Source organism: Macaca fascicularis, chromosome 7 (genome assembly GCF_037993035.2).
Source record: "Macaca fascicularis isolate 582-1 chromosome 7, T2T-MFA8v1.1".
In the NCBI taxonomy this organism is placed as follows: Eukaryota; Metazoa; Chordata; class Mammalia; order Primates; family Cercopithecidae; genus Macaca; species Macaca fascicularis.
This window is the reverse complement of record NC_088381.1, coordinates 10,630,803-10,647,930: the sequence shown is the minus strand read 5'-3', so window position 1 is coordinate 10,647,930 and position 17,128 is coordinate 10,630,803. Positions and strand designations below refer to the sequence as shown.

The 17,128-nt window shown below is 49.3% G+C and overlaps 1 protein-coding gene across 2 annotated transcripts; it reads right to left on the bottom strand.

The window, feature by feature from the left end:
- Positions 1 to 292: 292 nt before the first annotated feature.
- On the bottom strand, positions 293 to 16,966 carry NUTM1 (NUT midline carcinoma family member 1). Of its 2 annotated transcripts, none has more exons than XM_015452604.4 (7): positions 16,751 to 16,966; positions 9,700 to 10,408; positions 7,190 to 7,318; positions 4,084 to 4,220; positions 3,296 to 3,582; positions 2,891 to 3,007; positions 293 to 2,540 (listed from the first exon to the last, which is right to left on the bottom strand). In XM_015452604.4, the coding sequence occupies exons 1-7, from the start codon at positions 16,830 to 16,832 to the stop codon at positions 537 to 539; spliced, it is 3,465 nt and encodes a 1,154-aa protein (XP_015308090.3). In that variant the 5' UTR covers positions 16,833 to 16,966; the 3' UTR covers positions 293 to 536. The 2 variants fall into 2 exon arrangements, with proteins under 2 accessions (XP_015308090.3, XP_005559146.3); XM_005559089.5 differs by lacking the exon at positions 16,751 to 16,966 and adding an exon at positions 14,399 to 14,803.
- Between the last annotated feature and the right edge of the window lie 162 nt (positions 16,967 to 17,128).

Here is a 17,128-nt window from a genome sequence, read left to right as displayed (position 1 = left end):
AAAGGGAGGCAGATAATTAAAAGATGCCCAGATAAGCCTTCCTGACACCAAGTCCAGGCTTGTGAAGAGGGGATGTATAAAGCAATCATTGGAGATTCCTCAGTTTGGGGACTTATCACAGCCTGAGAGCCAGTCGGTTGCCAGGAGGAGGCTGCAAGGAGCCAAGATAAGGCTGGAGACAAGGTAAGCTCTATGGATTTGTAGAATCTAAGACCTACCCCTACAGTCTTCTTTATAACATCTTACCCTATCTAGCAGCAAAGACATGAGTACAGAAAAAGGCACTTTGAGAGCATTTTCCAACAAAAACACTTTATTCGTTTTCTTTCTCTATAGCTGCTTCCAAAGGTGACTCCCCCTGCAGCCTAGCCAGTCTGACCTCTCTCTCCATGCTTGCCACTTTTGCAGAACAACAAAACAACATTGGGATGAGATTCAACATTGGGATCTCCACTGGTGGGCAGCAGGGCTGGAATCTACTCTGGGGCACCCACCTTTAGGGACTGGCAAGTGGGGTCAGATGGTCCTGCTGCTCCCTACTGGCTACGACGTCGTTTCTTCCTTCTGCCTGTGGCAAAACTGTCACACCGCCTTTTACGAGGCTGTGAGGATCGAACTACTCCCAGAGCTAGGGGTTTCTCCCTGGGGACCCCAAGTTGAGCTCCTGAGTGGGATCTCTTTTCAGTAGGGGCTGGACCTCCAGCTAGAGCTCGCTTCCCAGACTTGGCAACGGGGCATGGAGGTTTGCTGGGGCCTTTTGCCCCGGGAGGGAGCAGGTGGGATGCTCTCTGGCTGCCCTGACCTGAGGCATGGTGAGGACTGAGAGGATGCCCCCTTGGTGAGAGGCTAAGTTTAGAGGCCAAGAGGTAAGCAAAGTTGGAGAGTTCCTCATCCTCTTCCTCTGCTTCCTTCTTCTTTTTCTCCTTTCCTTTGGCCCTATCTGCTGACCTGCGTGTTTTAGTAACAGAAGTCTCTCTCAGAACTATGGCGTCCCTGGTTCCCCATCTAGGGAAAGTGCTTCCAAGGCCTTGGTGAGATGAGGTTTTGGGGGTCCCAGTTGTGTAAGACTCCTGACTCTCTTGTAAAGGAGCAAGGTTTTTAGGCTTGGACAGGTCAGGATCCACCCTGCCTCCTCCTTGGGGGTCACAAGAATTAACATTCAATGGGCAGGTGTCCTTGCTGACCCTTAGTTGGAGGCCACAGTCATCTTTAACACCTAGTATGTTGACCGGTTCTATGGTTTCCAGCAGAGGGGAAAAGGAATTGCCTCTGCTCCCTGCCTCTTGGCTGGCTTCAGGCAAGGAGGAGGCATCCTCGGTCCCCATGATAAGGACACTGTCTTGGCATGTGGGCAGAAGGGTTTCTTTGGAAGACCCCAGTGTGGAACCGCCAATTCTGCTTTCCAGCAATGGGAAGCAGCCTCCTGCCCGCAGATCACTGGGGTCCCCTGTGGTTTCACGGCTCTGCTCTTGATTTTCTTTGGACCTCAAGGCTGGGCTGTTGGCCCTCAAAGGTCCTGGCAAGCTGCAATCGTTTCTCTTTTCTAGGGCAGCTGCCGCAACTGTGCCTCCACAAGGAATCACACTGCTCTCCATACCCCCAGGTACTATGGTTTCTCCAGGACCCAGGGAAATGCTGCTGCTGGAGCCCAGTGCCTGGCAGCCTTCCTGACACTCAGTTACACACGCCTCCGCTTGGAAGCTCTCTATGACCTCCTCTGTGTGTACGGGCAGCTCCAAGTCTACAGCAGCCATCTCACCGCTCAGCCAAAGTCCTGGGCTGAGAGAGACGTCGTCCCTGTCCCCAGCTGCTCTAGGGGAAGGATTCTGATCATAACTCTGAGCCATGGGGGTACCTCTGTCATCTCCCCACATGGCTCCTGCAGAGCCTTCCTGGGACACTGCTAAAGGCTCCTTCCCTTGAGGAAGCTCTGCACGGCCCCCCGTTTGTTGTCCTTTCTGCGATCCCAGGACCTGCTTTTCTAACCCTCGTCCCTGCAGAGGAGCCAGCTCTGCAAGTCCAGCATCCAAACTGGGAGTGCTGTCAGGCTGGAAGCCTTCCTGCCAACAAAGGGGCAGAGCCTCTGAAGTCCTATCAGCCACCAGGCAGCGCCCAGGCAGCCCTGCACCTCCTAGATGGCCATCTCGAAGTCGCGATACCTGGTTTATAACCTTCCCAGACCCTCTCCTCTCCATACCCAAGGGTCCCGGAGTTCCCTGGAGAGCTGCAGGCTCTGGCTGCAGGTCCCAGCTGCTGGGGGATGGCAGAGTGTTCCCATCCCTGTGCATCCCTCTGGGGCTCCCTAGGCCTTGCTGCTGCCCACCATGCACTTCTCTTGCCCGTTTTCCTGAAGAAGAAACCTTTCCAAGGCAAATGGCGCCCCCAGCCCCCTGAAGCCCAGGTGAGGGTCGAAGCCGCCCATCCCCATCTTCATCCTCATCAGAAACAGAAGGACTTGAGTCCAACTGAGCTCCACTGTAACTTGGAGGCGCCTCTGCATCTTCCTCCTCTTCTAAGGCCAAGAGTCGCTTCTGGACCAGCTGGAAGAAATGGACAAATAATCAGTGCTATACATGATTGTGAAAGAGGTGACTGAGTGGGTGGTACAAGATGGTATTTGGGCAGGGCAAGGAAGGCAAGCAAGTAGTTTAAGCGATGGTAGCAAAGACAGATACTGCAGCTCTTTCCCACCTCCTTGTGCCCTATTCCCATGCTGTGAGCCCTAACATTCTCATTTCCTGTGTTTCCATAGCCCTCTACCTACTGGTTCTGCACCTGAAACCCAGTCCTGAAGCTGTTCATCTCTAGAGCCATATCACCCTTGGCAGTGTAGGGTTAGATAAAATCTTGCAAGCTTCTTGTTCTCATATTTCCTATACCCCAGTTTTACCTGGGCAAGAGTGAGTCCTTCTTCTTGCTCTAGCTCCTCAATTAAGGCCAAGGGATCTCTCTGTTTTTCTGGGGACAGCAGATCTGCCAGAAATTGAGGGTGAATGACGGCCTCCACCTGGATAACAGAAGGAAAAGTGATGTAAGTCTGTAAGCAGGTAACCTGTGAAACAAGGGGCTTTAGAGAAGAAACCATGAGCTCCCCAACTGTCCCCTCTTACCCCTCCGGTATTGTAAACTGACCACCACCGGCTACACACATTCTCATGATGATGCATGCACACACATTACTCAGTTACCGAACAAAACCTAATTCCTACTACCTTGGACAAACCCCAGATCATTAGTTCCCGAGAGTACCCACCCCAAGGATCTGCTAGAAACCAGATGTGCAGGCCCAGCTCACCTTGGAGACAAAGACCTTCTGAGAACACAGCTCATTGATGTAGCTCAGGAGACCTGGATCTGGATACATGCCTTCCTCCTCCTGCTGCTGCCCTTCTTCCTCTTGTTTTCCGTCTGACTCCCCAGTGGCCAGTTGAGTCCCCACCAGCCCTTCCATGATGTCAATATACTCCTTTACAGCTTCTGGTGGGATCTCCTTGGGCGCCTCAGGAACAGGAGGTCTCTGGGCTTTACGCTGACGCCGGCGGGGGGCCTGTGCCTTGGAGGCTGCCTTCTTCGGAATGTACACTAAGGGAAGAGAGAGATAGGAGAATGGGAAGTAGCACAGAAACTACAGCTTCTGCCTCCCAGCTCTGTGAGGCCAGCAATCTAGGTACATTGAAATGGTTCCAGGCTGGATTGGGCCAACCTAAAAAAGTACCAGCCATGGGAGATTTAGGATCTAGAGGGCCTAAGAATCACTGTATGAGGAATTTGGGAATCCCTGAAATTCCAAGAAACCCCCCCGATCCAGCCCCCATTTCTTAGGCAGATGAGGCATTATGTGCTGAATTTAGAGTCTTGGTGAGAGCAGTTAGTTTACTTGACCAACATCAATACCTAGTTCAGGGCAAAAGGAACCTGAGAACCCAGCCTCCTATGGGGTGGTCTGCTTGGAATATCAAATGCCACTCTCCAGAGGGAAAGCGGCAGAGCCTGGGCCATGCCTTCTCTAATCTGTGACTGGCTTCTGTACACCTCCCTTTGAGCCTTTGGCCCTCGGCTCCTGTCAAAATTGGGTAGCCTCACCTGGCTGCTGGCAAACCTCAGAGGCCAGGGGCCCTAGAGGATCAAGTTTCAAAGGGGCTGCAGGAGACAGGCCCAGAGAGCCATTCATCAGCTGTGAGTTCTGAATCTGCATCTCCTCAGCCTCAAACTCCATGAACCTGCAGAGGGTGAGAAAGGCATAGGCAATGCTAAGAAGGAGACCAGACCCGTCAGAAATCCAGACGACAGTCAAGCATGGCTAAGAAAGGAAGTGCTCTCAGGCGGGCAAAGTCTGCCTAAGTCATGTCACAGGTGGCTTAACCATATTTCCAGGGAAACCTCGGGAGCTCAGCACATAGTTCCTTCCCCTGTAGTCATCACTTAGGAAGCTTAAGAAAATGAATGGCCAGGTGGGGTGGCTCATGCCTATAAACCCAAGACTTTGGGAGGCTGAGGTGGGCAGATTGCTTGAGCTCAAGAGTTTGAGACCAACCTGGGTAACACGGCAAAAACCCATCTCTACAAAAGATACAAAAAAATTAGCCAGGAGTGGTGACGTGCGTCTAGTCACAGCCATTGTGGGGCTGAGATGGGAGGATTGCTTGAGCTCAGGAGGTGAAGGCTGCAGTGAGCCCTGACAGTGCCAGTGCACTCCAGGATGGGCAACAGAGTGGGATCCTGCCTCAAAAAAATTTTTAAAAAGTAAAGTATGAGGACGGGTGCAATGGCTCATGCCTGTAATTCCAGCACTTTGGGAGGCCAAAGTGAGTGGATCATGAGGTCAGGAGTTCAAGACCAGCCTGGCCAACATAGTGAAACCCTGTCTCTACTAAAAATACACAAAATTAGCCTGATGTGGTGGTGGGCACCTGTAATCCCAACTACTCAGGAGGCCTAGGCAGGAGAATCACTTGAACCCAGGAGGCAGAGGTTGCAGTGAGCCGAGATTGCACCATTGTACTCCAGCCCTGGCAACAGTGTTAGACTTTGTCTCAAAAAAAAAAAAAAAAAAAAAAAGAAGAATGATCTAGAGCTTGTAAACTTCTCTTGGACAGAGCCAGGGCTTTCACTACTTTTTATTTATTTATTTATTTTGAGATGGAGTCTCACTCTGTTGCCCAGAATGGAGTGCAGTGGCGCAATCTTGGCTCACTGCAACCTCTGCCTCCCGGGTTCAAGTGATTCTCCTGCCTCAGTCTCCCGAGTAGCTGGGACTACAGGTGCATGCCACCATGCCTGTTTTTTTGTTTTTTTTGGTTTTTTTTTTTTGTATTTTTAGTAGCTAAGGGGTTTCACCGTGTTAGCCAGGATGGTCTCGATCTCCTGACCTCATGATCCGCCTGCCTCGCCCTACCAAAGTGCTGGGATTACAGGTGTGAGCCAACGTGCCTGGCCTCACTTCTTTTCCATACCTATCTCACCCAGCTTCATGGATTGTACACAGCAGTGCTTAATATACGCTTGTTTAATTTAATCAGGCCTATGCAACAGCCTGGTGGGATCTCACAGTGGGATCCTCCTCGAGACCTCATTTGCCCCTGCCTACAACCATAAAGAATTCAAGGCAGTTCCTGCCAGGAGACAAGGCTGAGATCCCAGAGTCCTGAGACTGGGATGGGGGTTCTTGGAAAGGTAAGTCTAGGAAGCACGGGTCCAAAAGGTTTTGGGAGGGAGCAAGTGAAAGCTAAGCCTGGAAAAATGCGTTCATTTTTCTGAGTTTTTTCTTTCTTTCTCTCCTTTCCTTCCTTCCATCCTTCCTTCCTTCCTTCCTTCTCTCTCTCTCTCTCTCTTTCTTTCTTGACTGAGTTTCGCTCTTGTTGCCGAGGCTGGAGTGCAATGCACAATCTCGGCTCATCACAACCTCCACTTTCTGGGTTCAAGCGAGTCTCCTGCCTCAGCCTCCTGAGTAGCTAGGATTACAGGCATGCGCCACCACACCTGGCTAATTTTGTATTTTTAGTAGAGACGGGGTTTCTCCATGTTAGTCAGGCTGGTCTCGAACTCCCGACCTCAGGTCATCCACCCACCTCGGCCTCCCAAAGTGCTGGGATTACAGGCATGAGCTACCATGCCTGGCCTTTTTTTTTCTTTTTCTTTCTTTTTTTTTTTTTTTTTTTTTTTTGAATCAAAGATATTACAGAGAAATAGAATAAGAGCCAGGAGACAACTTTGGGCATCCCAGACACTGGCTTTCCCTGGCTCTTCCAGAACCAGCCCCTCCCTGGGATAAAGGGGGAAAGGGATTTTCTGTGCCACTGTTTCCAATGGAGGAGCGGTCCTGAAGTTCTGTATCAATAGCCACTTGCTACCAAGTCAGTGGGAAGAAACAAGAACCTGCCTGGTAGAGCATACCTCTTCATTACTAGGTCCTTTCAGCATGAAATTGCTATACCCATTGGGGTCCAATCCCATCCTAAGATCTACAGTATCAAGGCTCCTATACAGATTCAGGATCTGGTGACGGGGGAGCTTTCAAGAGGAAATACGATAGAAAAACCCAAGAGTCAAGGTGGTGGAGGAAGAAGCAAGGATCCAGGAAACCACCATCCTAGTCTACACCCCCCTCCCCACCCTGTTTTTCTTTCCTTTCTTTCTCTCTCTCTCTTTTTTTTTTTTTTTTTTGAGATGAGGTCTTGCTATGTTGTCCAGGCTGGTCTTGAACTACTGGACCCAAACCATCCTCCCACCTTAGCCTCTCAAGTAGCTGGGACTACAAGCACACACCCAGCCTAACATCTTTTTTTTTTTTTTTTTTGAAATGGAGTCTTGCTCTATCGTCCATGCTGGACTGCAGTGGCGTAATCTTGGCTCACAGCAACCTCCACCTCCCAGGTTCAAGCGATTCTCCTGCCTCAGCCTCCCGAGTAGCTGGGATTACAGGTACGTGCCACCATGCCCAGCTAATTTTTGTATTTTTTTTTTTCCAGTAGAGACGGGGTTTCACCATGTTGGCCAGGCTGTTCTCGAACTCCTGACCTCAGGTGATCCACCCGCCTCAGCCTCCGAAAGTGGTGGGATTACAGGCGCGCGCCACCGTGCCCCGCCCTAACATAGCTTTTGATAATTGCCCCCACCTGAGCCTCTCAGCTGCCCCTACTGCTCTCAGCCCACAGCCTCCCTCAGGAGAATGAAAGTTCATCGAACTCACCTTTCCGCCATCTCATAAAAGATCATCCGGTCAAAGTTGCTGGTGTGCTCCCACTCCTGCACGGCCAATGGCAGTCCCTCCTCCAGGGTCATAGTGGGCTTCCGCCGGGCCAGGGAACGAAGCACTGGGCTAAAACCCCCACTGAGTCAGTCACATTCTGAAAGTGTGCTCCCATCCACCTGCCCTTACACCTGCCTCAATAACACATCCCCTGCCCCTCATCAAATCTATCGTGCCCCTCAGGCCCTGTCATGTCCCACTTCTGATTAGACTTACAGACACTCAACCTCCCATCCATTCATTTACCATACTCGCCCCTCTTCCTGTTGAAATTTACAACTAATATAAAATCAAACAGATAATTTTTCTCCCCACCTTTTAAAAATCAACCGCAGCTACCACCCCTAATTCTCACAGTGCCATCCTCAATTAATTATTAGAAAGGGAGGACTCGTGCTGGGCGCGGTGGCTCATGCCTATAATCCCAGCACTTTGGGAGGCTGAGGCGGGTGGATCACGAGGTCAAGAGATCGAGATCATCTTGGCCCACATGGTGAAACCCCATCTCTACTAAAAATACAAAAATTAGCTACTTGGGAGGCTGAGGCAGGAGAATGGCTTGAACCTAGGAGGCAGAGGTTGCAGTGAGCCAAGATCGCACCACTGCACTCTAGCCTGGTGACAGAGCAAGACTCTGTCTCAAAAAACAAACAAACAAACAAACAAAATGGAGGACTCATGTTATTAAATGAACGGGATTCGCTATAAAGTTACAGAGAAATTCGCTATTCTATTACAGAGAAATAGCGAGTAATAGAATAGTCCAGAGGCTCTTGGTTTTTTTTTTTAAAAGGCATTTGCTAACCCAAAGGAATCTCTAATTAAAGGTCGTGTGGTGTTTTTATTTATTGGTTTTTTAGTCTTTGTTTCCAGATACCCCCCACCCAGACAGTCAAATGCCAATACTAGACCCCCACTTCTAGAGTGCTCTTGAGCCCTTTCTAATCCAGAAGAAATCAAGAGCCCAGCCTAAAGTAAGGGCTTCATTTTTGCCTCTCTGACTTCCCTTGGAGTCCTCAGATATTATTAAGCATCAGAATCACCTGGGGAAGCTCATTATCACCAAACTGCCCCTCCCCAGGATCCCACAACTGAGCATTTTAGGAGCTTCCCAGGCTACAGTGGTCTGCCCTTTGTGGAAGAGCCGCTGGGTGTGAAGCACAAGCAGGCCAGGACCCGAAGCAAATGGATCCCATGCAAACCTTGAGAGCCCATACTGGTTCAAGATTTCGAAATGTAGCCTGCTAGGCTCCAAGAGCGAACTCAGATCTGTCTTGAGAAAGCAGGGAGTCAGGAAGATGCTGTACATCTAGGACTTTGGGGGAACATCTTGATTCATTTGCTCCAAGTTCGGGGTAGATTCCAAGGGGGAGATTCCTTTAGGAGTTCAGCCACTGGAAGAGCACTATGTAAATTTGTTTAAAGTAATATAATGTGGTGTGTGTTATAGAGTGGCTTACACAAAACGCTGAGGGCATAGGGCAGTTGAGAGGGACAGTGGGTCTGGGTGGGAAGGAAAGACTATTCCCCAGCTGAGCAAAGACTGTTTTGTAAACTCAGCAGCCTAGGACCCGGGGCTCCTTGGCTAAACATACACTCGCTCTTAAGCAAGGACGTTTTGACCTTTTGCGAGTTCTTTTCCTCTTCTGGATTGCCTTTTTATGATAATAATAAAATAGCTGACATTTAATGAAACATTCTCTGTGCCAAGGACTTCACATATATTAACCCATTTGATCTTCTCAGCAACTCTGTGAAGTAGGTAGAGTTTTCCCGCTTTTTAAATGAGAAAACGGAGGGCAAAGATGTTAAATGTCCCGCCAAGGATCACAAATCTAGTGAGTGGGAGAGCCGGAGAGCCCATGCCCTTGACCCCTAAGCAAGCTCCACCCACCACCCTATTTCAACGTGAATTCTCCTGAATAAAACGGGTGGAGGGAGCAGGGGGAGCAGCACACACACAGTCCTGTGCCTGGCCCCACACTTCCCCCTGCCAGCCAGGGCCCTGATTCAGGGTCCAGCACTCATCCTGGCTAGTTTGGATAGTTCTGACTCAGTGTCAAAAGGTGGTAAAATAGAACGGGGGGGCGGGGTGGACCCTGGCACTTAGAGTGAGAGCCTAAGTTCCCATCACTGGTCTTTGGTTTATGGCAGGAGCCCTCTCTGAGCTTCAGTCTCTTATCTGTAAATGAAGATGACCAGAGAAAGGCTGGCCTGAACTCAGTGTTGTGAGGATCACTTAAGCTAAGACACCTGAAAGGTGGTTATCAACTAGGAAGTGGGTTAAGGGGCTGTTATTATTAATAACATGTTTTTCATTCTCAGAGCATGTCCATTGCCCTCATGACCCTCCCTCCAGTATTCCTAAATAGCCTAAACTACTACATTCACCCCAAAGTTCTCCTTATTTAAAAGCCCTAGAATAATTCACCTCAGGTCTCCCCACTTACATAAGAAAACAGGACAGAGCTTCTGTGTCAGGACTTTGGGGTAGGTGCCTCCGGGCCAAGGCTTTGTAACGCTGCCATCGACGGAAGTTCTCGTAAACGTCCTTGGAAATGTTGGAGCGGTCACCTAGTGAAGGCTTGGATAGAGTGGCCACAGGACCGCCTTCCCCGGTTGTCCCATGTAGCCCTGGCCAAGCTTTTTCCAGGGGCACAATGGGGACCAGTTGAGCAACTGGTGGTGGAGCCTGAAGTGGAAGGCCTAGAGGGCCCTCCTGGCTGACACCAACAGCCTTAGAGGGCAGAATGGTCTTCATATTAGATGCTGTCACAAATGGAGGTGCAGGACCCTCAAGACCCCCACAGGGAGTGCCCGGGGCAATCGAATTGAGGGCAGTCTGAGTAAGGATAAAGTTCTGAGTTTGAGAGGGCTCAGCTGATCCCCCTTCTGTCTTGACTTTGACAATGACCTTGCCAGCCCCAGCCCCACTGAGGCAAGGGCCCCCGTCCCCTGTCACCAACAGTGAGCTGGGGAAAGCAGAGAGCATCAGAGGGTCGTCTGGAGAGAATACTGAAGGCATGATGGGCTGTGGAGGTGGCTCCCCGGGTGGGTGGTCTGGTGGGCCAGAAGCTGGTGGGAGAAAGGGAAGTGCAGGCGATGGAGACGGGGCAGCACTAGGTTTCATGCTCATATCCGGTCCCGGCAACGGAGATGCTGTTGAGACAAAGAAAAAGAAGAAATGGAGTAGGAGAAAAGAAGACCAGAGTTAACCATCTGAATTCCCCATTTTATTTTTATTTTTATTTTTATTTTGTTTGAGACAGAGTCTCTCTCTGTCACCCAGGCTGGAGTGCAGTGGCGCGATCTCGGCTCACTGCAAGCTCCATCTCCCGGGTTCACGCCATTCTCCTGCCTCAGCCTCCCGAGTAGCTGGGACTACAGGTGCCCACCACCACGCCTGGCTAATTTTTTGTATTTTTAGTAGAGACAGGGTTTCACCGTGTTAGCCAGGATGGTCTCCATCTCCTGACCTCGTGATACTCCCTCCTCGGCCTCCCAAAGTGCTGGGATTACAGGCGAATTCCTGCTTTATTTTTAATTTTTTTTTTGTAGAGGCAGGGCACAGTGGCTCATGCCTGTAATCTCAGCACTTTGGGAGGCCAAGGTGGAAGGATCGCTTGACTCCAGGAGTTTGAGACCAGCCTGGGCATCATGGCAAAACCCTGTCTCTACTAAAAATACAAAAATAAGCCAAATGCACTGGCATGCACCTGTAGTCCCAACTACTTGGGGGGGCTGGGGTGGGAGGATCACTTGAGCCCAAGAAGTCGAGGCTGCAGTGAGCTGAGATTGCGCCTCTGCACTCCAGCCTGGGTGACAAATGAAAACTCTGTCTCCAAACAAACAAACAAAACTGTAGAGACGGGGTCTCACTATGTTGCCTAGGCTAGGCTCAGACTCCTGGCCTCAAGTGATCCTCCTGCCTCAGCCTTCCAAAGTGCAGAGATAACAGGTATGAGCCACCACACCTCATCTGAGTTCCTCTTTAGACTCGAAGACTCAAAGCACTGATTCTCAACAGGTGAAAGAGGGGATAAGGATGGGGAACTTGTGTAGTTGGCAAATGTCCCCCAAGTGATTTTGATCTTCCTCCTCGTTGAGAATGACTGCATTAAAGAAGCTGCTGCTTTTTCAAGAAGACACACAGACCCCTGTCTGCCAAGAAGAGACAAGCCTGAGCCATCACTGCCTCTAAAGTGTTGCTTTTTCTTTCTTTCTTTCTTTTTAGATGGAGTCTTTCTGTGTCACCCAGGCTGGAGTGCAGTGGCACGATCTTAGCTCACTGCAACCTCTGCCTCCCAGGTTCAAGTGATTCTCCTGCCTCAGCCCCTCAAGTAGCTGGGATTACAGACGTGAACCACCACATCCGGCTAATGTTTGTATTTTTAGTAGATACAGGGTTTATGCCATGTTGGCCAGGCTGGTCTCAAAAACCTGACCTCAGGTGATCCACCTGCTTCGGCCTCCTAAAGTGTTGGGATTACGGGCGTGAGCCACTGCACCCGGCCCCTCTAAGTGCTTCTCTAAGAAAATTCCTGGCAGACCTCTCCAGCCTCTCCGTAGGCTGTTTACTAAGATACAGAATTGGGTTGACACCTGCTCTGCAGGGAAAACAGCCCACAGCGGCCTCCGTGCAGTAAGGGAACTAGTCCACGGTAAGCTCCAGCCCCTCTCGAGGCATCCATAAGGCCTTTGAGAAGGAGGCACTTTCAAAAATATGACTGGCTCATTCCCTCCTCCTTTTCCTTTTCCTGTTGCTTCTTATAAATCTCTCTTAACCTAAAACAACAGAAGAAAGATTCAATCTATAAGCAGGAGCATGAGCCCATGAAGCTCAGACATCCTGTAACACATTCCACCCAGCATTCCACGTACATCCCCTATGCTCACCTATTCCAAACCAGAGACTCAAACCACCTGAACCCTGCTTCTCCCAGCTGCTCTGTGGCCTCTGCCACCACGCACAGAAGTACTGTTCCCAGGAGAGGATATGTGGATTGGATGTTTGGTTCCCAGAAATTTTGTTGTATAACAGCCAGGAATAATTAGAGAGGATTAGATAAGGACAAGGAAATGAGTGAAGGGAGGGCGGTGTGGGGAGAGAGGTTTCCAGATCTTTAAGTAACTGCTGGACGTGTTTGGCGATGCAGACTATCTGTGGCCCTTCTGCTTGGAGCTCCTAACATCAGAAATTTAGGGCTCACTAGGAACGAGGCACTGAGCTAGGTGCTAAGGACAGGACAATGAAGTCCTTCATTGTCACTGGTTCCAGCTGGGGAGGGGCTATGTGGACTCTAGTCAAAGAGACCAAGGATAAGTATACAAATGTGTACTTAATCAGAACCTATGTCTCCTAGGACTTTTTTTTTTTCCCCGAGACAGAGTCTCTGTCACCGAGGCTGGAGTGCAGTGGCGCGATTTCAGCTCACTGCAACCTCTGCTGCCTCCTGGGTTCAAGCGATTCTCCTGCCTCAGCCTCCCTAGTAGCTGGGATTACAGGCGGGCGCCAACACACCCAGCTAATTTTTGTATTTTTAGTAGAGATGGGGTTTCACCATGTTGGCCAGGCTGGTCTTGAACTCCTGACCTCAAGTGATCTACCTCCCTCGGCTTCCCAAAGTGCTGAGATTACAGGCGCTTGAGGTCAGGAGTTAGACACCAGCCTGGCCAACTTGGTGAAACCCCGTCTCTCTAAAAATACAAAAATTAGCTGGGTGTGGTGGTGGGCGCCTGTATCCCAGCTGCTCAGGAAGCTGAGGAAAGAGAATTGCTTGAACTCGGGAGGCAGACTTTGCAGTGAGCTAGCATCACACCACTGCACTCCAGCGTAAGCGACACAGTGAGACTCCATCTCAAACAAAAAAACAAAACAGGAAAACAACAGCAGAATATCACCTGCTTAAATCTCCTCCCCCTTACAAAAAATATTACACTGTCAAACTAACAACACCCAACTTCTGCATTCTGACCATGGCACACAAGCAAACTCAGATTCAAACTCATTTCAGCCACAGAGCAAAGGGCTGAGGGTATGTCGCTGAGTACAGAACACAATGAAAGGGGCCTGAAGGCCTGAGATCCATAAAAGGAAGAAAAACTAAGAGCATCTCGGTGAAGCCCCAGATCTCATCCTGGCTGTAATGACCCACCTCTCTGGCCCGGATGAATCCGGAAAAACTGCTTCCTGAACTCAAAGCGAAGCCACCTCTAGGGCTGGAAGGAGCCGTGAGGCTCTGAGCAGAGGCAGGATTTTTCTTTTTTTTTTTTTTTTGAGACCGAGTTTCGCTCTTGTTGCCTAGGCTAGAGTGCAATGACACAATCTTGGCTCACCACAACCTCTGCCTCTCAGGTTCACGGGATTCTCCTGCCTCAGCCTCCCGAGTAGCTGAGATTACAGGCATGCGCCACCATGCCCGGCTTTTTTTTTTTTTTTTTTTTTTTTTTTTTGTAGTTTTAGTAGAGATGGGGTTTCTCCATGTTGGTCAGGCTGGTCTTGAACTCCTGACCTCAGGTGATCCGCCCGCCTCGGCCTCCCAAAGTGCTGGGATTACAGGCATGAGCCACCGTGCCCGGCCAGAGTAGAGGCAGTTTATAATACATTCCAGCCTAGTTTTCAGGAAGGCATTTCTCTGCAACGGATAACTACAGATTATGTTTTCCCGCTAAAGTCCTTCCCACCTTACCCTCCCATCCTCCATCCTCCACATCCCATTCCCCTCATAGGCTCAAGCATGGCAAAATCCTAGAATAGGCTCCAGTTGCCTGAAAGAGACAGATGAATGAACGTGGGCATTCCCCCTTGAAACCTCTCGGTGCCAGTCCTAAGACACATACCTCTGATCCCCTCTCCCACCACAAGAACACACGCTGACGTGCCCCCTGTTCAAGAGAATCAAGTTGCTAATTGCCATCCATTCTCTATACTCAGCATGTGTCCTCGGAGACACCTTGATCTGCCCTTAAGGAGGTCCTCTTCCTTCCCCGGCCCCTAGTCTTAATGGTACAGTCTCCTTCTCTAGCCTCCCCAAGTGGGATACCTTTGATGGGGTGTAGCACCTCGCATTCCTTTAGGTCAGCCCAAAGAGCTTGTCCCAAAGGATTTGAGCAGGTACCAGAAATCCTCCTCACCACCTAAAGACTTACCTCCATCTGAAGCCATCCTCTCAGCTTTGGGCACTAACCGTGGCTGTCTGGAAGCCTCCAGAATGAGGCAGTCAGGTCCAGGACCCAGAGTAACCTGGCTCCAAGTAGGTGCACAGGGATCCAAGGAAGGGAAGGTAAAGATCAGATCAAACAGAACTAGAATATGGAACTCAAGGCAGTCTGCTGTGGGGGAGGGGAGAGGGGAAAGTGGGGTGAGGGTGGGGAGAGATATTCCATGAAGGGTTCTAGTAACTACGCAAAAACCAGGAATTCCCTTCAAACTACAGTTTGGCAACACAACTGATGTTCGCCCTTTAGGGCTATTTGTAAATTCTTTCTCAGATTCCCAACACATTACAGTTTTGAGTTTGGTTCCCTATACTTCAATTCTTCACCAACATATCTCATTTTGTGTCCTTCCATCCCAGCCAGTTCTGTAACTGACTTCCTATTAACAGCAGGTCGATGGTAGACCCCTGACTTAATCCAATGATGGCTATATTTTCTGAACTAAATTCAGACCACATTGGTCTGTATACTTAAGGATCAAGGGAACTAAAGTCTAAAATTAGAATTGTCAGATGATCCAAGGTGCTCAATTGCTGTGTGCACATCATTTCCTTGGAAAGCTGTCCAATCTACTAGCATAGGCTCTGTACTCCACAGAAGCCTTACCCTTTGCTGAAAAGCCTCACTAAATAAAAAAGCTGCCATGCAGTTTAAAACCTCAAGAGTAGAAAGTCCTTCGTTTTGTTAAATTATTTTGGTTTAAATTTTAAAAATAAAATGTATCTGCTAAGGTTCCTGGTGACTATTTCAGGCCAGTAATTCCCAGACCATCCTCTACAGCCACAGCTTCATCCAAACGTGGATTTCCCCCAAAAGACCTTCCCTGGGGTTCATGGCGTCTTTCTTGCTTTCTCTGAGATATCTTTTCTCTTTTCTAAAGACTCTTTCATTAATAAGACCTGAAGGCTGAAATCATCCTTTTCCTTTCTAACAAAATTAACTACTTAGACATACTTTTTTTTTTTTTTTGAGACAGAGTCTTGCTTTGTCGCCCAGGTTGGAGTGCAGTGGCATGATCTCTGCTCACTGCAAGCTCTGCCTCCCGGGTTCACACCATTCTCCTGCCTCAGCCTCCTGAGTAGCTGGGACTACAGGCGCCCGCCACCACACCCGGCTAATTTTTCTATTTTTAGTAGAGACGGGATTTCACTGTGTTAGCCAGGATGGTCTCGATCTCCTGACCTCATGATCCACCCACCTCGGCCTCCCAAAGTGCTGGGATTAGAGGTATGAGCCACCGCGCCCGGCCTTTAAAAAATTTTTAACAGGTAATACATTAGCAAGGTTCAAAAATCAAACTACAAAATAAAATACATAGCAATAAGTCTGCCTCCCACCCCTTACCCCTTTCTCCTGTAACTAGGTTCTCTATCTCAGAGGAAACCAGTATCATCTGTTTCTTGTGAATAATTGCAGAGATTTTTTATTCAACTACAAGTAAATACAAACCATATCTTTTTTTTTTTTTTTTGGGACAGGGTCTCTTGCTCTGTCACCCAAGCTGGAGACCAGTGGCGTGATCTCAGCTCACTGCAACCTCCGCCTCCCGGGTTCAAGCGATTCTCCTGCCTCAGCCTCCCGAGTAGCTGGGACTACAGGTGACCGCCAGCACGTCCCGCTAATTTTTGTATTTTTATTAGTAAAGACGGGGTTTCACCATATTGGCCAGGCTGGTCTTGAACTCCTGACCTTGTGATCCACCTGTCTCGGCCTCTCAAAGTGCTGGGATTACAGGCCTGAGCTACTGCACCCGGTCACAAACCATATTCTTTTTTTCAGACGGAGTGCCACTCTGTCACCCAGGCTGGTGTGCAGTGGCGCTATCTCAGCTCGCTGCAACCTCTGCCTTCCCGGCTCAAATGACTCTCCTGCCTCAGCCTCTGAAGTGGCTGGGACTACAGGCGCCCACCACCACACTCAGCTAATTTTTTCTGTATTTTTAGTAGAGACGGGGTTTCGCCAGATTGGCCAGGCTGGTCTCGAACTCTTGACCTTGTGATCCGCCCGCCTCAGCTTCCCAAAGTGTTGAGATTACAGGCGTGAGCCAACGCGCCCGGCCAAACCATATTCTAAAAAAAAAAAAACCTTGCAGGTTTTTCTGGTTACACAACATATATGCCAACGCTTTTGTCATTATAAATAAGGCGTAATGATGATCTTTGTAATTATATTTTGGTTCTCATTTTCATTTCTTTAAACGAATAAGGAGAACTTCTATATTCTTTAAAAAATTGTAAAATCTCCTAGAAGGTGCACTTTATTACGCTATTATTAGCTACTCACCACTGTAAGAAAGAGCGCTGAATTTGCGGTAGGGACCTAAGTTTAAATCTTGGTTCGACCGCTGAAACATACTTCGTTTCATAAAATAACTTTACGCTATTTTCGCTTTACGGAATATTGATACTCAACATGCATTCTTTACCGCCAACGTTTTGAAATGGAGCAGGGAAACTGGATGTAAAAGAGGGGAGGGAAGAAAACCTCTTCCTTCTTCCCTAGGGCAAAGGGGCTCTGAATCCTGGAGCCCTTGTTTCTTCAGGCACTGGAAACTCACTGCTCCTGAAATGGGTATGTATCTTGAGATAAAGACAAGCTTCTATACGTCAATGTTCTATCCACATCCATCCCTACCCCCCTCTAGCGCCGTGTACCTAGCAC